At 38.6% G+C, this 23,087-nt stretch overlaps 1 protein-coding gene across 1 annotated transcript in view; it reads left to right on the top strand.

Annotated features, from left to right (window-relative positions):
- The window catches only part of fstl5 (follistatin-like 5), a 140,212-nt gene that overhangs the window by 16,253 nt on the left and 100,872 nt on the right, over window positions 1-23,087 (top strand). The window contains exon 7 of the mRNA XM_053323687.1: window positions 17,400-17,648. Within this exon, the coding sequence (XP_053179662.1) occupies window positions 17,400-17,648 (249 nt within the window). The remainder of the gene's footprint in view (window positions 1-17,399; window positions 17,649-23,087) is intronic.

The following is a 23,087-nucleotide window of genomic DNA, read 5'->3' as shown; positions in this document are numbered from 1 at the left end:
CTTCTGAAGAAAGATTTCCCCACAGACAGACTGCAATATCATCCTTAAATAACAAGTCGAACAATCCACTCTATTCCCATTAGTACGGTACAACCTCTCAGGTTCGAACTCTGCACAAGAACAAACATCTTGTTTTGTTGCCTGGCACCAGTGTTTATGTTTCCCTAATCTATGTCGTCTCCCATTCTTTCATATACTGACATAATATATTAATTTGTATGCACGGCAGCTGCCATAGCCCCACCAGACCCAAGCGCATAGCAGAAGTACATTTGAATAATTCAGAAGCTGCAAACACCAAGCTCTAAACTGTATATTAATTCTAAAATTACACAGCACCCCCTGGGCCCGGGTTGCACTTTTAATAACTCGTCACATCTGTACGGAGAAGTGTTGAACGCTACGTTGCGCCACACGTTTCTCAGACAGATTTATTTGGAGACTACCTGTTGTTCCATCTAGCCTTTCAATTTCTTTTTTTTTTTTTGCCACAATTTAATTTATAACAGCTTTCATAAAGTAAGTCTTAATCCAGTTACTGAAGATTCACAGTGTGGTGTCTTTTTATGGGCATGGAGTGAAGTAGTTTTTTAATGAGAGGCTATGGGACTGTATAACACCATCTGTTTATGAACACCACTGGCAGGCTTAGATTGCCTATAGTTCAAAATAAAGGCCTATATGATTTTCCTTTTGAATGCCCACAGGAGGTTCAAGCTAGCTTTACATGCCACTTATGCTCCTTGACCCACTAAGCCATAAGAAGACAGTTTTGGCTGACCTAAATACTGTACGGTACAACTCTGACACCTCCTCAGGGGAGAAAGCCGGCTATACCTTTCATGGTCACACTACACTTGAAAGGGCATTAGGCTGCTTTTGCTTCGCAGGTCTCCATGCTCAGTTTTAAATTGATGTTCATATCTATTTATTTCTGGATCAGTGTCCAAATCCTTTGCTACATGGTGTAAGTCATCTGATGACAATATGACCTGACAGCAGTGTCAAAAACACACCCACGAAACGATTAATAATGAGAAAATTACATTTGGTTGTTTGTCTATCATTCTCCAATTCTCTACTTAAGCTTATCATTGACTGAGTTTGAGAGAACAAAACAAAACCCTGCAAAATTGTTGTTTCACTCTGAATGATGCTAAGTTGTTTGTTCCCAAAATAGCAATAAACTAGTAGCAGATGATAAAGCAGGTATTCTGATGCATATGGATTATATGTATTATAACAGTAGGCTACTTTTCACAATTAGAAACATAAAAAAGGTGCACTGCTGTGGTGACAAAGAAATACTGTTGTTTTGACTACAGAATGACAGACGCTTGGCATTGTAACTGTACAAAAGTAGATGACACAGGAAGCTTAAAGCATCACACAAGCTGCTGCTCAAGTCTTTGAAAAAGATCAGTTTACCCAAATTAACGAAAAAAAGCAAATAATGTGTTTTTTGTAATTTGGTTTTAATGCACTACTTCTTATGTTGATTTCTACAATGCTGTCTTTGCACATCTGGTACAATTAAGGACTAAAAACTAATAAACCCCCCAATTAAGTTAGTTTTCCTAATGTAAGGACCCAAAATGTTAAATAAATGAACACTCCCAATTTCATCCATACTGTGTTCTGTACTTTCAAACAGGAAAAGTTAAAAAGTACACTCCAAGCTTACATGGTGTGCCTTAATGTACTTGATATGTTAAATAGTGTGATAAAGCTTGCAATAGTTTTCCATCCTACCTGCTCGTTAACTGCACTCACCTTGTGTCCCAGGTTTAAGTCAGTTCCTAATTAAACCCGCAGGACAGGTTTTGTGTGAACCATAATTTGAACTACTCAAATGTTTCCTCTGCCTTGGCACAGACTTCTAATGAGCTACTTTCTGTGAGAAAGTATTGTTCAAGTAGTTTTTCATTAAATGTCAATTCAAGCTCTGCTGCGCTCACTCCTGGATACACATTTTAAATGCTAAGTTAGCTGTTTGACTGCTTTTCCTCTTAAATTTAAAGGCAAAACCTTTTTCAACTATGCAAGCGTGCATCTCCTTAAGTAGTTTGAAACCTCCCCAGCTTGATTGATTTCAATTGAATTGATTTCAATTGAGTTCTGGAAGAAATTAGTTTTTTTTTTGTCAAGAAAAAACAAAAACATTGCTCCTTTTCCAATTAATCTTACTATCATTTTCATTTTTATTCAACAGATTTTTGTCCCACAGATTTTGGATCCTGATTACATAAAATATTCAAATCAGTCATTAAAGCTCATAAAAACTAATCTTTAACTGTCCTAGGCCATAAGAATAACATTTATCAGGCCATGCCGTAGTTTGAATTGCTTAACGAGCTCGTAAAGAACATTAAGCTGCTTATTTAGAAATAACAACACACAAGGTTAAAAAAGAGAGTGATAGGTGTCATGGCGATCATCAGTACTGCCAAAGGAAGCATAACGTGCTACACACTTAGCAAGATCAACAATATTACTCTCAACACTCATCTTAGCATAGAAATGACTCCCAGGACGTTGATACACATAATTTTTGGTAAACCATATCCTGAATATGTAGAATTAAATGGAGTGAGACAAGTCTAATTGAGATTCATCAATAATTCTTAGTGATCTGCATGAACTCATGGTACTTACAGTGGATAATGATGAAGGCTTGGCAATAGCGGTGCTTTTTTTCCCCTAGCTGAAGGTCAACACAGTAATCATAGGAAGGAACATTATTTTAAAGGACGGTTATTGCTCTCAGCCAAGATGAACTTTAATGTACCTTTTTTATCTGAATGGCAGAAATGCTTCAGACACCAAACATAAAATAACTCAATAAAAAATCTGTTTTACCTAATGTTCAAGTTTACAGCTTATTGTTCAGGATTAAATTGTTTCTTTTGATTTTTTAGAAGTCGTTTTCCGTCTTTTCTCACAGCGGTGACATCCGCCTTAATATCAAAGAAGGTATTAGGGGTTAAATTCAGGAAGCATGAATAAGCATTATGACTGAAAACAGCTGAGGTCTTAGCGTCTCTAACATGCTGAGATACAGATTGTCTCTTTTTTCCCCCCTACAAAGTTAATATCACTGTATGAATGTAGAGCGATATAAAATGTCTATTTGACTGACACTACACTTGTTCTGTGGTCTTGTTCTTAGTGGGGGTTTAGTTTATCGCTGCAGTTTTTGGGGTGGTGGGGAGGGGCAACAGCAATTTTAGTTTTCTTCTGTTCTTTCTTTAGCTGAAATCTTGGATGGTGTTGTATGTCTTTCATCATACAAGGAAAAAAAGGAAAAAAACTATTGCTGTTGTTTTTTGTTAGACAGGAGCAGCTTGTCCTTTAATCTCTTCGCTATTCAGTTCATGTCCTATTTTTATGGCGACACTACTGTTGTTTTCCTGCCCTTTGAAAAAGGCCCCTATTGAGTGTAAACAATATAACCCTCCAAAGTCTATGTAACAAAAGCCATGATCTCTCTCTTAAGCCTTTCAACCTGTAGCAGAGACAGACACCATACAAGTTTCATTCCAAATACAATATCTGTGTACTTCTCCTAGGAGTATTGCAAGTATACTTTTTATCCTTTTCAAATCTCACATGTAACATGTCACAAAGTTACAAAATGTTCAGTGTGTAAGTGGCATCTAGCGGGGGGGGGGGTTGCAGATTGTAAACAAATGAATAACCCCCCAACCCCTTCATTTTCGCCTTCCAGGCATGTGGGAGAACATACAGTAGCCGCAAAACTCACGAAATATGCCAAAGGCCTTTTTATGGTTTTGTCCATTCTGGGCTACTGTAGAAACATGGCAGTGCAACATGGCGGTCTCTATGGAAGGGGACCCACTCCCTATATAAATACGAAGGGGGGCTTATGCTTATGAGTATTATGTTTAATTTCTGCCAGGTTTGTTCCACTAACTCTAACACACTAGTCCTTTAATGTTCTGAACAAGGACATTTAGCATTGAATTTTGCAATTACTTTGAGTGGTCAGAAAAAAATAAAACTTTTACAAAATGAACTGAACTGAAACTCCACATTCTTGCTGTAATCTTAAACCAGTTCTTACCCTAACTTAATGTGGAGGTTAAGGTTATGCTACCCAACAGAATAGCTTCTGTTTCCTTCTTTTTAAACAAAAGTCTTAACTGCCCTAAACCTCTGCACTAACCAAAAGATAATCATCTGCCTATTTTTGAAGTATTCTCACGTTTTAGGAAGTTCCACATTTTGTTTTCTAATATTTGGTCCTTAGATATAAATGACATTCACACAATCATTTTAAACCATTACATCACAGACAGCAAACCAGAAATACCTGTTATGGAAAGAGAAACTATACACCTTTCTGCTGTTTGCTAACCAACCAGACAGCTCCCTGTAATGTGAGGTAGTGATGGGAGTACTGTGGGGTGCTTACAATTAGTCGGCAATCTCTGATAAATGGGGTTGTTGGTGGAAACGCTCTCAGTGCTGCATCCTGATGTGGACAGAATGAGAGAAGAGCTAGACTCACGTTCAAGTCATTAGACGAGGGAATGAAATGGGACGGAAAGTTGCCAAGTGGCTGCCAGGTGCTCTCATATTCACTCTCTCACACACTCATTCAGCCAGGAGCATAGCACACACACACACACACACACACATACCTTACGAAGGTGCAAATAACACATTTATTTTAGTCTTGTTACTGCAGTTGAATACATTTTTGTATTCCCTTTTATGATGGTAGAGGCAATACCTGCACTGCATTTTACATCACATCCATTACAGGGTACATTATGTAACATCTATGTAGGCATTGCAAATATTTGATAAATGTAAATATTGTAGCATATGCTGAGACATATGTAAGTGCTGAGTTAACTACAGTTATAGCAGTTTATTATACGACCTAGAAGGAGTAAGTTACAGGTATAGTAACCTTAATAAGCAGGTACACATTAGAATGATTGATATGCTGTGTAGGTTTTATTCCATTAGCTAATGTATCAGCTACATTGTGCCTTTTAGAGCCTAAAAGTAATAAGAAATAACATCTAGCAGAGCAACTGAATGTACACAATTATTGAACCAATAAAGGAAAGTTATATTTCTCATACCAATAATGGGGTGGATCTACAAATAGCCTTAATTTTAATGTCAAATCCATTATGTAATCTGAGGTTCAGCTTTCAATATTTGAAATTAAAGTTATAAATAAGTAAAAGTCAAAGATTTAATTGAAGCATCACATTTCACACACCTACATTGGCTGAGAAGGCGGCAACACTGTAAATCTGAGTAGCAGCCTAATGACTTCACAACCTTATAGAATATTGGTGTTGTTGATGGAGAACTATTATGTTGATTAGTTTAAAATATTGATGCCATATGAATAAACTGGTTGATTCCAGCTCCCAATGTTGACGTGACACAATCAGCTGATGGTTTGATGAGAGAAGACTCAACATCTTGTCTCACTGAATTGCAAAAAAACACACAGTACTGTACACAGCTTGAAGAGTTTTGTTACTTAGTGAGGTTTCTTTCACTGACAAACATTCCTTGACCTAGAACACACCCTGGTACATAAACCAGACAACAGCCATATGTTTTTATTCTGGTTGTCTATCATGTTACTTACAGAATTAAAATTAACAGCTGAAAGTGACAGTTTCGGCTACAAATTAGAGAGCCTGCTAATGTTACAGAAATGTATGATCGTTGCCTGTAGAAAAAAGAGACGAGGAAGATTTGACCAGAAACCCAACCCGGGCCAGTGTCTCTTTAAAATGACCCATATGACTAGTTTAGGTAACAAAATGTCAATGTTGATGTATGTTCATTGTCCTGTATGAGTTAATAAATCTCACTTTCTTTATCAGCTAATTTAAGTTGGATCAGTAGTCATGTAGCTGCCTTTGTTGTCATCACATGATCTTAACATGACAAGCGGAAAGATCATGTTCATGACTAAAAGACTGTCAGAGATAACAAGCAGAATTCAGTCAGTCGATTACCTCATCTTTTTTTTTTTTAGACTAAGGTAAGTTTAGGTGAAAAGCCTTAATGTGGGTTTCTTACAGTTTCAATTAGTACTTACAGTATTCCCTTTGTATTGTATTCTGAAAAGGGGGTTTTGTGATAAATGTGCCAGACATGAATTCATAAATGAATAAATTGGATGAGACCTGGTTTGGGTGTTCTGTAAGATTTCCCACCCGACACAGTCTATTCATATGCTGTCAAATGTGTTTGTAATGGAACTACAGGATGGATGTTCAGTAGTAAACATCCCCCCATCCCATAACTTTCTCCTTTACCTGTACTGAAAATGTTCCTGTCTTATTTAAAAGTTTAATACACTTTGCCCTCACTGTTATTTCTTTATCCAACACCTTTCCATTGTATATGATAATTTGAGGCACATTGAAGTATTTTTCCTGGTGCTCCCTGTCAGCACATACTGTAGTGCCTTTGACTCTTACGCTTTTTACTACATCCGCTTTTACCGTTAAAGAGAAAATTGCATTTCATTGTTCAGTCATCCCATATAAGAGTTAAGTGTCTAAAATGTGAATGCAAACGTTCAACGCTTTTTCTTCACTGGGAGTGTTATATATTTTATAGATGGAAAAGAAGAGATGCAGAGTAAGGCTGGCAAAGTTTCAGATGAGCAGTGCTTTCAAATGGATGGATGTTCCTTTTATTAATCAAAGATTTGTCCTCTGTTCAAGTATACTTAGACTATATTTGAATTCAATAAAGTCACCGTGAAGTAGAATTTGGTGTCTTTAGCCTCTGCATTAACACATTTTCTATTGAGTCAGAGTATTTGGATGGTGTACAATTAACTAGTCTAAATGAATCAATCATATACAAACTTTCAGATTTGATTTGGCTGCTAAAAGGTGGGCATAGTTAAGCAAATTCAGTGTAATACGGAGCGGTAGAGGAGTGTTGGCCTCCACACACACTTCCATCACCCATGTTGTTATATAAGAAGGAGGCGGATGTTGGAGAAATGAATAAAGTAGATGCAAATTACACATTCTTGCGGATAAGACAAGTAAAGGTTTTGCCCACTGATGTCTGATATCCCTTAAGGTATGCTCTGCTAGTTATTACCACCATGCCTACTACACCTCCTGCAGTCAAATGCGGTTTTATATGATGGCTTGCTAGTCACCTAAGATCCCATTTGACTGTATTCTTTTGTATACTCCACTGAGTTCAATCTAAGTCATCAAACTTTTTACAGAAAGAGAAAAGACAGGGATTTTGATAAAGTACTTTTTGACATATTTGGCATATAACAAGAAATAAGTGAGCAATTAACACAGTGACACATGATGAAAACTGGAGAAATGTTTCACTGTCTTTTCAAAGAAAAAAAGAAAAAAAGACAGTGCATCCAAATTGCAAACAAAACAACACCCAGATCAAACATGCCACAACTAAGTTCTAAAACAATTGAATGTGTTTTCCTGCAGTCACATATTGAGTTGTGATTGACTAAAAAGAGAGAGTGCGAACACACCCTTCCTTCACTTCACTGGTGCTTTGCATTTCAGAGGAAGGACTATGGAGCGGACTCATCGAGGTGGAAGGGAAGTCATCAATGTTTTAAACATAGTGCGTTACTCGGCTCCAAAGGGTTGAAAAAGCTCTTATGCCTCAAATAGCTTCTCATAAAATGTTCACGAGTTGTTTATGCCACCAGGAGTAAAAGTGTTGTCATAGTGCTGCAATTAGCATAGAGTGGGGGAAGAAGAGGAAGTGCATTTCAGCAGGTGATAACACAACACCTCTGTGTGATGGTTACAGGTCTTTCACACGGGGCAAAAAAGTCTTTTGTGAAAAGTTGAACATAACAGCTACAACCGGCTTGCCTTTCTGACACTTATTACCACAACAATGTTTAAGCAAATGAGGAGCTTTACCAAGAATACTCAGTGAAGTTTCTGCATATATCTCCATTTCAAAATGAGAAGCTTTCAAACTCAACACTGAAGTTTGAAAAAAATGGTTAATTATAATAATAATAATGATGCATTTTACTTAAAGGCGCCTTTCAAAGCACTCAAGGACAACTTACAAGGCATATACAACACAACAACAGTACATCAAACAATATAAATCAGGTGACATTTAGTGCAAAGATAAATAATAAATATGAATGTGACTACAAAGTGCATTAGTACAATAAATAAACAAGAATGAAGATTGCAATTATCAACATCTTCTCTACATGGAAACACTTAATCAGAGTTTATTACCCATTAGACACAGGAGCTGTATAGTGTAAAACAGAGTTTGAGTAAACCCTCAAGTATCTTCTCAAAGTAAAACACGGAAGTCAGAAAAAATTGCTTCAAGCTTATTCTTTTTTTGTTGAGTGCATCCTTTGGCAGAGCAGTTGTTTTTGAGCACAGATTTGCATTGATACCCCAAGGATAATTACACAGAATTGAAGAGCATTAATTATTAGTCATTTTTAAATAAATTAAATGGAGTAAGGGATAGTTAATAAAGTCTACAGCAGTAGTTCCCAATTTTTTTAGACCACGGCCACACCAAGTTTAAAATATAGAATATCTAAAAATAATGCTGGTTCACTTTTAGAACTCAGAATAAGTACTTCACTCAGAATAAAAGGCAATAGTTGTGTAGATTTACAGACAAATACATTTGCTAAACATATACAGTGGATTCAATTTAATATGTTAATATGTTAATGTACTTTCATTTTATTCAATTAAAGTGAGCCTATATTGAAGATGTAGCACCAAAAAACAAACCAAAAAAGGCTACAGGAATTGTAATGGATGTGTGAGATGCTGTTGATGTGGAGTGATGGAACCACCTGCAGGTCTGTAACACCACAATGAATGTGCTTGGACAATGATGGATATATGCCTTCCACAAACCTGTCCATTAAGCCATTAGCCGAGTAGTTTTGTCAGATTCAGTTGTCTCTGTGTTGAGAGCTGACAAGTTTGAGCATTTCATTGCACTCAAATCTTTCCATCACTACTCTGACACTCACTTTTTCTCTAACTGTTGAGCTCCTGCAAACCTCCCGAGAGGGAAGGTTTTGGTGATCTCTTGTGGGAACTTCTACCAGCGATTGAGGTCAGCTCTCATGTTTTACTTGTCTCTGAGGGACAGTAGGGACCATTAACTTGGGCTGCTGGTCTGAATCTTACCCCCTTGCCTGACAAACTGCATCTGTTGCTGTGATGTTACCTGCCTGGTCCTGTTTGTTTGCAGCCTGCATGCCTCGTGGATTTTGGCTACCTTATGGAGGACCCAGGTTGTGGCACCATCTGTACCAGCACTGCATCAATGCTGCCTTGCACCCAGAAAGCAAGTGTCTGTGAGGTTGCAGGTTCCAGGGACTGGGAAGGGTACAGGGCCCTCACAAGGAACCTCAGCCTCTACATATCCTTCCACATAATGGCCCTGTTCACGGCCTTCCAGGTTGTCCAGCTCCCTTGTTGTCATTGGCTCACAGCTCTGATTTTAAAGCTCACCTCTTCAATCTTAACAACTTCAGAGATAACAAGTTCTTTCCTTTCCTTCTTTGTGGCTTAGGACCACATCTAGAATGCGGTTCCCCATCCAAAACCAGACCTGGCTGCAGCAATCCAACAATCTCTTGATGTTTTAGATGATTGGCCTGCAGCCTGTAGTTGAGGTGATGTCATACAACTTCAGGGGCCACATCAGATGTTGTAATAAGATGAACTTTTATTTTTATGTGGTCCCATATTATCAACTCCTCAAACCTGTCAGGAGTCTGGAGGTGCATGCTGCTGTCTAGAGGAGAATGGTGATGTCATCCACGTAACTCTTTGGGGCTGGAAGTCCCTGATCAGACTGGGATCTGACTCTTCAGACCATCTGTAGTTTGCCAGCCAGTTGAGATCTACCAAGTGGTGTAGCAGACATGGAAGTTGTTGAAGTAGTTTGCTACTAGACTCTGGATGCATCTGCCTTCTTACAACTAGCGTCAATGTAGTTGTTTGCCAGGAGGAAGCTGTTTTGCCAGCCAATTGAATAATATCTCATAGGGATGCAAGATTTTTTTGCACCTGTTTCCCTCTGACAGTACCAGTGCTTTCTACGCAGGCTCCACTTAACTCAGCAAACCAACAAACCGCTGCCTCTTCCCACTTTAAGCTAAATAACAAACTGAACATTTGATCACTCCTCATTGCTATGCCAGTCATTACTGTGTTATTTGTCCTGATTGTACCATCCTGCCTCTCGGTGGATTGCTTGGCTGATTTCTTATTTTTCTGCTGTAACATGCACTTTGAGAATGTTTGGAATAGGTAACTAGCCCCACCAACCCAGGTTAAGACTTGCCATTAGGCTGTCTTTCATGACAACAGGTTGGCTAAAAATACTCTTAACTGCTGCTGCTACTCTAGATTATTGAATATTCTAGTATCTGCTGCTCTCCACTAAGCCATATGTACTTGCTCAACAAGACTTTCAAAGAACTTAATTGAGCAAAGTGTCAGCTGGTATGAGAGAATGTGACATTGTTTATGTGTCATGTAAAGTTTTAGTATTGTTTTAGTAGTTGTTTATTCAGATTTGCATCCCCTTGTTCTTGTTCATGGGCCTTGTGGGCCAGCTTAACTCAGTGCACGGAGTGAGCTTAGAGCCTCTGACTGTTGTTTACCACACTCTGCTCTCTCCCCCAGGACTCTGAGCTGCTGTAATGGAAAACATCAGATGGGTACCAGACGAAAACTCTTGGTTTAGGAAGAAATAAAGAAAGAAATAGGAAATGCAGTATTGACTGTTGAAAAGGGCTGTATGTCCAAGAGTGAATGTGCTTCAAAATGCTGGGGCATATTGCTTAAGTTGATCTTAACATTTAGGGCCCCATCTTGCGGTCGGCACATAGCGGACAGCGGGCGTGGCGCATGTGTCTTTGTTAGTTTCCCCCAGCGCAGTTGCAAATGCACTTGCACCAGTCTGTGCGAGAATGGGCGTGTTGGTCTCAAAATGAGGTGTGGTCAGGTGCATTGGTGGCGCGTTGCTATTTTGAGGCAGGAAACTGACCAAGAAAAACCAGGTCTAAAGTCACTGGCGCATCATCAAGAGTCCAATATGCTCCTAGATAGGCAGGTGCGCTGCGTACAGACACTGTGCCTGTTACACACATGGGCGCGCAGCAGCACACAAACATGCAAAACATCACAAATAAAAGGACCACAATGTGAATTCGTATTATGATGTACATCAACATATTAAAAAAAAAAAAGTCACAATGACGTGCCACTATATATCAGAATCAGTCAATGGCAGTAATGATCAATGAAACTGTCAATGTAGTCATGTGACCAATCCTGGTAAATCCGCCATCACATTTACAATCCGCCAAGGTGACAGCATGCCTGGACATTAAAGGGAAGGGGAGATGACACTCTGATTGGTTTACCACGTGTTACGCCCAAAACACACCTATGATTAATGAGGGGACTTAAGTCCATTCCTTTTACCGTGTGCCTGGCGCAGTGACCATTTTTCCGCCATTAAAATAGCAGAAGTGGATTTGGATATGCCCAAGAGACACTTGCGCCACCCGCTTCACACCATGCGCTATGGGTCGTTAAAATGGGGCCCAATGATTCAGCTTGGGCACGAGATATGTTAGAGGGCCACTCAAAAGGCTTTACAAAGAGACTACGCAATTGTGAAGGTAGTTTCCATTATACCATTTTGTGTTTTTTCTTATGCGTGTCTTTTTATGTGATAGTATAGCTTTCATCCATCTGCACCTGAATTTGATTATGACTACCATGTAAAAGTAAATCTGTTTTCCTGCAGTCTTCACCTCATTATGCATTCATCAAGGGACGATGCCCTTCAAATGATGCACACTGCAGTCACCTATGTCATGACCTTGGTGTTGCATACATGCTCTGACTAAAGGTCAACATTTTAACCGCACTGGGCGCACTTTCTGCCTATTCCATTTTTAATGAGATAATTCTGAAGATTTTTCTTTGCACCCAAGGCTGTGATGATGTGCTGTACAATACTAAGATTCTTAGATCTTAAAAATGAATAATTTGCTGTGAATATATACATTTAAATTAATATTTTTAGTATATTTCCTATATTGTGTTCTTATGAGCTTATTCAAGCAGACCAGGACTTGTATACACTGACTAAATATAAATCTAAGTTGTTTTTATTACTGTTATTGGTATTTACTCACTCCTGAGATACATATCTGGCTCTGTAACTGGTAAATACTTTATTATCTTCACCAGATAGACCCGTACTTTGTCTGCCATTTAGTGCTATATTTAGAGCTTTCTCACTGAAAATCACTGAACCGAACACAACACTGATAGCGATGAAAGTTAACCAATACAGTAAGGTTTTGAGCCAGGAAACAAAACAATCAGCTTAAAGCTTTGTAGAGCGGCGGGGAAATGCAGGGTCGAATGATAATTCACTATGGGTTCATCACTATAAGCGACCCTTTACATATACAAGTACTCTGGTTATATTATTATCACTATTATTATTATTTAATCCTTGTTTTTTTGCCCTGGACCTCCTGCAGCATGGGAAAATATTTTGAAATGTATCTAACACTTCTCCAGTATCTTTAAAGGATATAATAAATCTACTTTGGAAAGTTGTGTACCTTGTACAGAGCAGGATAACTCGACATCACATCATATCTCATACCATATTGTATCAGAAAATAAAATCAGAAAATGTCATACAGTAATATATCATCGTTTCATTTATCACTTCTTTTGATAAAATATACAGAGCTCAGTAGACGCAAACCCACCAATCGCATTGACAACAAACCTCTGCAGTCCTTGAGGAAGACACCAAATGACATTGTCTCCATCCTTACCCTGATCTATGCTCCCAGTAGTTGTTTTCAGGTGCATGATCACAGTTAAACATTCTTATAACAAACCCCCGGCTCACATTGAACACTGAGCATCATGTATTTCTGTCCACACTCAGAAAAAAGTAACAGGTCATCAATAAATGAATGGCTGTGAACAATTCCTCATTTGTCTCTGATGTCAGCTGATGACCAGACTGTTGGGTGTGCATACTGATAACAAATGACTGCGCCCTTCGCTGACCCTGCTGGTGGCAGAGGATGCCTGGCTGTGTGACACAAATTCAGTGAATAATCATTATGCCAGGGCACCGCAGGGAATTAATAAACTAGCAAATTGACTGGCTCCAATCAGGTCACAGTGTACACACTTGTATCTCGTCTAAATCCTCTGTGACGGCTAGAGGATAATGCAGGACTGTGTGCGGGGAGATGTCAGGGATGAGAATGAGGCTTAGCACTTAAAGTCTGTTTGTTTACCCTGACACCCAACTGCACAAACTGAGCTTCAGATACATTGAATACATTTTAACAGAAAACTACATAGCTGTCAAAAGTGAAATGAAATGAATTCTCAGTGGTGCCCAAGAAGCTCTGAAATTACACTGTGTTTCAAGTCTTCGGTTTCATGCAATTATATTAACTTTTACTCAAAACCAAACCCTTTAATTATGTGGCTTTTAGTTAGCAACAGGATTACATAAGGCTCTGTTGAAACAGACTTTGCTCAAGTAAAAAGTGCTTATTTTTTGGAATTTGGTTTTTCACTGCAGACACAATAAATATGAGCTGAGAAGCAGTACATAACTATAACCATCTGCTTAGACTATGTGTTGACACTGGGTGTTTGTCTTAACTTTTTGTGTACGTTTATATATCAAGAGACCATGATGCTCAAAGCCAAATGCATTATAGATTTTAATTAATGCAGTAAAGTTCCACTCTCTAGTCAATATTTATTGGTCAATGGTGAAACACAGATTGTGCACAGTGTGAGAGTGAAGTTTAAGGATCCCAGTCTGTATGCTATGTAGGCTATTTTTAAACTACACATTATGATCATGTCACTAACTTCTTTCTTCTAATGTTTGTGTAATGATCAATGGCCATGTTTTGTTTCAATGCAAGTCACATTACTTGGCAGTGAAGGAGGACTTTGATGTGGATAGTCAGGTGTGCAAAGAAGATGACCTGAAAATCAGAGAGAGAGGTTCACATCCCATCACACATCACATCCCAAAAGAAAATATAAAAATGGACATAGTCACTGTGACGTCACCCATTGGTTTTTAAACTGCCATTTTGAAGCCTCGAATTTAGCAATCTACCATCAACATCTGTGATTTGACTGTGCTGTCTTTGATTTTTGGAGAAAGAAGTGACCATATGTGGACAAGAGGGAGGAGTTGTACCTTATGCTAGCTAGGTTGGTTAGCACAGGTATTTACAGTCTATGGTTAACTGTGATAATGCTAATGCTAATTTTAGCTGGCAAAAAACAATCCTTAAAACCATTCAAATAAAATGTACTTACCAGTAATACTAAACAGCTGACTCTTCAATCAATATATTGTTTAGGTGATCAAAATGTTACTATTCACTGTTATGAACTGAAAACCCACTGTGAAATAGCAGCAGTTATACCTATAATCTGTGAATCTGGGATTACTCCATGGTTATGTTATGTAATCCATTTACGTAATCAACAATGGTAGGGAGTTCAATCATATGGTAGCCATGCCCTTAAGCATGCACTACTTCATCATCTATCACCATGGTTTACAAAATGACTTAAAAAGACATAAATCTAGCAATTGAGACCATAAACTCATTAGGCAAGTGTTTACCGAGGTAATAAATCAAGTGAGGGGTAGGGTCATTTTCTCCCTCATACATTTCCATACAATTGAACTTCTTTTTGTGACCAGTGGAGTCTCCCCCATACTGGCCATAATAAATAATCCAGGTTTAAGGCACTTTTCACACTCAGAGCTACTTGTTTGGCTAACTACCCTCAGAAATTGCTAAATGAAAACTTAACAATGGGTTTTAAGCCAAGTCATAAAGCAAAGTAGCACCCTGATGTCTACAGTGTCATTGATTGTTTCTGGACTTTTCTCTTCTGTGTTCCTTTCTATAATAATAACATATACTGTATGTTTCTTAGCTAATATGCACCAAGCACATTATTTGAAGAATCACGAGACTGAATTGCATTGCCGCTGCAGACTCTGTCAGAGCTTTAACTCATTAACCACAGTGCTGGAGATGCACTACTTGTCTTTTCATTAGAAAACCAAAAGTTCAGGTATATTTTTATTGTACACTCAATAGTTTTTGCAGTTTTCTAAAGGACAGTACACCGATGCTGAAATACGGTGACCTTTTTACAAATAGAGTAAGCAGTGGACAAACCTATAATCATTTTGTGTAGACAGTTGCTGCCGGTTGTCCCTTGTGTTGATAACTTTATGTAACAGTGCAGCCTTGAGAGGAATTCACTCTGATGGTTGAGTTTTTTTCTCCTCTTTTTTTCTCTGCTCATCATAGCCCTCCACCCCATGAGAACTATTCCAAAGGGCAATCTAAGTGTGAGCAAACTGCTATTAGAAAGCCAATATATTTGATGTGGTTCATGGACTACTGTATAGACTGATCTGCGGTCTGTCAACCCTTGTTAGTGTTTCTACAGATTGAAATGGGAGACCACAGCAGAGTTTTGTCCCACGAGAAAATCACACTGATCATTTCTTAAAGTAAAATATTGTTCTCATGAAACCCTTTGTAAATGAAGACATCATCCATACAGTCCTGCAGTAGATCCCAGAATTTGTGTACTGCCTCTCCTCCCATGCTGTATAAACATCATACAAGCTGTAATATTTGGCTTTGTTATTGCCTTCTTTCCTACTTTTCCTCTAATCTCCATAGGGAAATTTTCCTTTTGCTTGCCTCCTCCATACAGCGGAGGTTAGAGTTCAGGGTTTGCTGCAGAAGTGTACCCCTTAAGTCTGCAGGGAATAAGTGTCTTGCTCAAGGACACTTTCCACATCCACATTTAATTTGCTTTTCATTTCATTTGAAACTCTCAACTCCTCTGTGCTCGGATCACAGAATACTCAATGATGTTTTAGCCTTGGTCATTATAAGGGTCACTTTGTATAAGAAAGTATGGGGTACTGCAAAATCCAAACTGCTCTCTCTTCTCTAGTCATTCACTGTGGAGTGTTATACCACATCAAGATACACCGGGCAGTGGAGGGTATAAATGGACTCTTTACTAGTGTTTCCTAACCCTTTTGGCATTTGAAAATGAATTTAAAATGAAGCTATGGCTAGAAGTGACCCGTTTTGCAGCTTTTTGATGAGGTGTGAGCAATTCAACCGGATACTTTGGGGTTTAAGATTTTCATAGATTATGTGGACTGAATGATTTTTAGAGGTAAAAGTAAAAATAGGTTAAGACAGAGATAAAATTATTTGATCAAAAGAACATAAATCAGATACTTTTTTGTTGATCTGATGGTTATTTTACCAGCTAATTACTCCCTATTTGCTGCTTTTCTTTGTCATGTATCATAGTAAATGGACTATTGGTTGGACAATTAGCTTGGATTATATTGTACTATTGTGGAAGAGAGAGCTTAATACATGACAACTTAAGATATGAATATAAGAAGATCTGATTCTGATTATATACATTTGTTTGGTGTTTTTTTCCACATACCCTTGTGTTTAGTGTTTCTGTGAGGAGTTTTAAATAGTGCACTTCTGTTCCCCACTAAATGATTTGGAATAGCCTCTAAAATAGTTAATCCTTCATCAGAGGGTCTTAGATCTTCTTGTGAGACTACGAAATAGTTACCCTTATCCAAATAGACAGTTTTTCTCTGGTGCAAATTATAATAATAAATCTGATTAATTATTTCAAAGTAATTTGATTAAAATGTTCTTGCAGTGTTGTTTTTCCACATGCTGATATTTAATGACAGAACAGTGGATGTTTTGGTTGAAATGAACAGTTTTTTTTTCATATTCACTCCCACTGAGGGCACTTTGTAGTCGACTTGCATAATTTATGGATTTGACTGACAATTTGTGAGTTGTCTAGGTAAACAAAATTAGTATATAGCTGGACTGTGAATGAAACATTAGAGGCCTTTCAATTGGAAACAATACTGTAGATGTAGCAACACTCGGCTGAGATGACTGATGAAGTTACACCATTAATCAACCAATAATGTAACTTCAACACTCAGTCAGTCATTCAGTCATAGATTTTCACGTTTATAGGGCTGGCCCTTGTGGTCCAGCCAAAAACATCCAGTATTCATGGAGAATGCCTGGGGATAGAGAGCACTAAAACTGCCTAAATGAGATCCAGGAGCTTAAACCCAGGCTTACCATCTGTTGTAGCAGACACACATATAGATGGAAATTGTGGTCAGACAAAATGAAGTAACCTGTCTCTTTTTTTTCTTTCTTCTGTGTGGTTTCACAGGTTTTATGGGGCACAATGGCTATCCAGGTCCATGCGAACATAAGTACTGCGGCCTGGGGCGTCATTGTGTGGCCAACCATGAGACCGGCCAAGGGGAGTGTAAGTGCTTGGATCACTGTAAACCACACTATAAACCTGTGTGCGGTTCAGATGGAAAGCTCTACCAGAACCATTGTGAGCTCCACCGGGCCTCTTGTCTTAGAGGACACAGGATTACCATCATGCACAGTGAGGAGTGCTTCTACAAAGGTAAGAGCCCATATGAATTTCGAATGAATGGATGTGTGTGGTCCACTGGATATTGTATGTCTTGCACCATACCCTTAGTGATGTACTATATGCGAGGTCCCTGTACCCTGTGGGATTCAATTTAATTGAGTCTGATTCCCACTGTGATGGACACTAAAAATGTTAAGATAAAATATGATTTAACACATCCATAGTTATGCCTGAACGTAATTTCTGCACAAGGGTGCCTGCTGAAAAAGTGTTTGGGATTTTGACAAAATGTAAGGTTACCCATAAACTGTTCACTATATTCTGGTGATATAGTTTTACTAGAATGAAGGGAAATGACCCACATAATATACTGAATAGGATATAAGGGATGCTTTCATCCATGCAGCTTTACTATAGATACTCCCATAGGAAACAAATGCTTAGCCCAGGGCAGTGTTGGTGCAATGCCTGACATGTTGAGCCACACAGGACTGAATTTAGGTTACCTAACCCACAGGAATGAGGACATTAAACTAAAGTAAGAATACCTTTTCAAAAAGGGAAATAACAGAAGTATCTGTGAGTGTGAGCAAGAGACTTGAGCAGGGTGGCAAATCACCATTAGCCAAATGCTGTCTGCTAAGCCTGCCTACTCCACCATCCTCTTTGGCAGATGACCAAACATCATTAGGAAGTTCTCTTCTAATCTTCTGCTACTTCATTGGTAAAATAGTGAAGCTCTCCATTTTGGCTTGTTGACAGAAAAATACAGTAACACCCCACTGAAGATAAAGAAGTCATAGAAACAAACAAAACAAAGAAATTGATGACTACTTGTATTTTTCAGATTTGGCAGTAACAACACCCAAAGTATAGGACTGGCTCTGAGAGGCAGTAGCTTTTGTTGATATTACTTGTGAGGATGTGGGTTTAAAGGAGTAGTTCTCCACCAATATGCAAATATAGGAATTTCACAAAATGTCAAGAAGAGTGATATCACTCTTACATGTTAAATATCAAGCATGGTTGACATGTGAAATTAACGAGCCTATTTCTGTCTGTAGGTATCAAAATCCGCCACAGAGACTTCTTATTTATTAAGTGGTTGCCATGCAAACAGCAGAGACCTGTGTTTATACTTTGGGTTATGCAAAGATTAAACAAACAATGTATAATGTGTTCATTTGTGAGCTTATAGGTGTTGGTGAAGGCGGATTTGTCTCCGTTTGTTTCTTCCAACTGAGCCAGACTAGAGGTTTACCACTGTTTCCCGTCTTTATGCTAAGCTAAGCTAACCGACTGCTGGCTGTAGTTTGTATTCAACTAAGAAATATGAGAGTTGTATCAATCCTCTCATGGAACTCTGCCACAAAGCAAATAAGCGTTTTCCCCAAATGTCGGAAGAAATCAGGTAACACCGTTTTTCTTTCTCCTGACATTGCCTTGTTGGAAAGCACATGGTTCTTGTGGGTAAAACTGTACATTGTAATAGGAGATCCACTCTTGGCTCAGGCATCTGCATTTTTATCTTGTCATAGAGAACATAATGATGTTGATGAATCCATGTGGGAGTATTATACAGGGAAAACATGAAAGGCGGTGTTGTAATTAGGTGGGGTATCTCTAATGTTCTTTGCAAAACAATTACCATCCTGAATGAGATGCCAAATATTTAGATAGACATCTAAATATTTAATGTCAAAATTCAAGCACATACCAGTGTCAAAGAACACCATAGATACCATGTAGTTAACACAAGACACATAAAATATTGTCACATACAGCAATGCATAACATTGCAGAGTGAATACAACATAAAGAACAAAGGACACCATCTGAAACCTGTCATAGAGCTCTTTCTGAAATGCACAGTTCGGTTTAGAGGCAGGAGCAGGTGGAAGTGCTGTAGTGCTCATATTTCCCTAGAGAAGGCTGACTGCTCGCTACCACTGATTGTATAAACACACCAATTATTCTTAGTCCCTGGAAACAAGGCCACTTCCCTACAGGAAAGTAGCCCTGTCTAAAGCTAGACATTAGTAGAGTAAGAGCTCTGACTACTCCTGGATGGAACAAAGGTGAAGGGGAGTAGTTACTTACTGCTCTCAGACAGCATATATTCATAACATTCATGCATTGATTCAACAGGATTTCTTAGCTTACTTGTTCATTTTGAAAAGTGACTTCATAGTAGACTGATAATGGCTTTGGATCTAAACACTGTTGCTTAAGAAGCACTCTGTGGTCCTCCTTGCAGAGAGTTTTGGGGGAAACATCCTCAGATTGTAAAGCCAAAACAAACCAAAAGAAAAGCAAACAGAACACCTTTCTTACTGAGTTTTTTCTTTCTTTCTACCACTTAAATGTTAAATTCAAAGATAAACAAAGCCAAGCTGCAGGGAGGGAAACATGTACAAGCTTTTACAACAAGTCCCTACACCATACAAACGCCAACATACAGACCATCTCATAACGGCAGCCTCATGACTTGGCATAAATTAAGAGTAGCCTGTGTACGTAGAGCAACATTAACAAGTGAAGCGCCTGTTTCATTCCAATCACAGAAAAAAGGCATTCAGATCAATGATACGTCCCTGGTGGGTGACAGTCCTAATCAGTGCCATGTCCTGTCATCCTGCCTCCACCCATCCCATCTACACCCAATCAGCATCTGTCTGCAATGCAGAATGGGATATTTGACCAATGTCAGACGATCAATATCAGATCAACAGGAGCCAAAAGAAGGAATAAAAAAAACACAAGCCCACTTTTTTTTCTCTCATCTCATCCCTCGCTCAGTCCAGACAGTTTTTCTTTTTACTGTGACTGATATGTAATCAATTTCTCATTGGATGAGAGCTCTAGGGAAAGGACACGGGAACCTGTTGAAGCGATTAGTAATCTCTGCTGAAGGCATTGTTTTCTTATCAGCACTTTCAAACATTTAAGAATAAAACCATACATCATGATTTTTTTTTTTTTTTTTTTTACAGTTAATTTAAATCTTCACATGGGAAAACATACAGACTACCTGGAAACTACAGAGCTGCAGATAATTTGTTCATTGTTGCAACTCTACAAAAGACAATGTGGCAATCAGAGGAAGTACATAATTAAGCAAATGAAATAGAGCTTACAACCTTATCCAGATGTAATTATGATTCAAGGGCTATGAGTGGGTAAAATGGAATGTACCCTCAATGCAATGGCATGTTAAATGTGTCGCTTGATTATTTGTCCTCCAGGTAATGGGAGCCATTTGCCTAACAATATGGAGATATATAGTCATTATTATCACAGCACAATAATGAATTTCCTTCAGTTTAATATTGGTTACTTCTGCCAAGGAAGTTGTGTTTTCTCTCTGTTACCGTTTTCTCTCTGTTTGCCTGTGTTAGTTACTAAACAGATTTCAATTAAATTTAATGAAAAAATAGGCCATGTGCCAAGAAGCAGGAGATTAATTTTTAGTTTGGATCTGGAACAATAATATTCCACCATTTTGTTAGGTTTTGGCTCATAATTAGCAAACTGTAAATAATTCAATATATGTAAAACACATGTGTGTGTGTGTATGTGTATTCCCTAACCCTAAAAAAATTTAAATTACTATATCACAATGGTCATGAGTCTGTCTTCAATAAAATGTAGCTAAATTTTTGTACATGCCCCTAATATACCTGTATATTTAATACAACCGCCCTCAGCCTATTAGCATGATAGTAAATCATTTTCTGTCCTGTAGGAGAGTTGCTTAACTTTGGCGGACATATGAGCTCTTTACTTTAAAGTCTGTGTAAAGTAAGAATAAATATGTGTTCTGAGTTTGACATACCACAGAAAAGTGTGTTGTTAACCACCCTGCCAAATTTGAATTATTAAAAAAAAACGCGAAATATATGAAATTAGGCTTCAAAGTTATGTAAAAATCTGCCTCTTTCTCTGCTCCCAAACACTGTGGGCGTGCCCGCTGAGCCCCGCCCCCTACCAAGTGTCACCTGTCAATCAAAATCAAAATCATCGCCTCTACCCGAAACATGGACGTCTGAGAGCTTTCTGCTGCTAACTCAGCTGCTAACTCAGCTAACTGGCAAACAGTAGACTGTAGTAGTAGTAGTGTTAGATGTAGTAACAATAACTCGATACCAGGAAGGTTAATCCCTGAGGAGAGTGGCCTCTCATATATAGTAGGGAAGGGGTCATGCTCACGTGAGTACACGGGTACGCCGGTGTAGTCGTTTTTTGCAGGCTCAGAAAATCAGGAAAAACGAGAGGTTGAGAAAAAGTTTAAGGCTCTATCTTCACAACTGAGCACTGCATAGTTATCAGCCTTTTCACATGTTTTCTGTAACCATTTTCCAACATGTATAATGTGTTTAGAGGTAAATCAATGAATTGACTTTACACAGACTTTAAAAGATGTTTTATTCTGAATCTGATAAAGGATTATTTACCCTAACACGAGGTGGAATATATTGAAAATATTTGACTCTCACATTTTTTCAAGTCTGTCTCAGACAATACTCAGATGCCCCTATGAACACTGAAAGAGATTTTCCTCGCTGTAATCACTCCTCCTTTTCATACCGACTATTAAAAGGCATTTTCAATGTAAGTGAAAGGATGCATTTAAAAAGTTTATCTAAGGCTTGTATGAGGCTACAGCAGCATGAATTATTCATATCACACATTTTCCTTCTTTGTGTTTCCTCGACCAGTCTTACCGCGTTGAACTGTGGTGGAAGTATAGTAACAAAAAGAGGCACCAAAAAGAGTGTAACCTTGAAAGATTCGTACTTGATGGCAAAAACACAACGACAAAAAGGAAAACACAACGACATTAACCCCTAATTGGCGGTTCGATCCCCGGCTCCTCCAGTCCACATGTCGATGTATCCTTGGACACTTAACACATTGCTGCCCCAACGATGTGTGAATGAGAATAAATGATTAACTTCCTCCTGATGTGCAGGTTGGTACCCTGCATGGTAGCCCCTGCCATCAGTGTATGAATGTGTGTGAATGGGTGAATGAGATGTAATGTAAAAGCGCTTTGAGTGATCATAAAGACTAGAAAAGTGATATCCATTTACCATTTACGAAAGCACGTCTGTCTTTTTAACAGGTGGGAAAGGCTGCTCTACACCGTACCTGAGGGCTGTTGAACAAAAGCGGAATTAAGAAATCCAGAACTCTCTCTCTCTCTCTCTTTCTCTGTCTCTGTCTCTCTCTCTCTCTCTGTCTCTTTGTCTCTCTGTCTCTCTCTTTCTATCTCTCTCTCTCTCTCTCTCTCTTGTGAATCTAACCTAATCTGATAGAGTACCTTTATTCAGTCATCATCTCCGCGCTGCACAGTGCTGAACTTTGGGACCCAGTAGTCGGCACAGAAAGCTCCTCTCAGTATTAGAGTTTCTTCATCTAACAGGTTAAGATCCAAACAAGGGCACGTGAATGGGGACACTATTTCAA

This window comes from Scomber japonicus, chromosome 8, assembly GCF_027409825.1.
Source record: "Scomber japonicus isolate fScoJap1 chromosome 8, fScoJap1.pri, whole genome shotgun sequence".
In the NCBI taxonomy this organism is placed as follows: domain Eukaryota; kingdom Metazoa; phylum Chordata; class Actinopteri; order Scombriformes; family Scombridae; genus Scomber; species Scomber japonicus.
The sequence above is the reverse complement of the archived record's forward strand: the minus strand, read 5'-3'. Positions and strand labels throughout refer to the sequence as shown.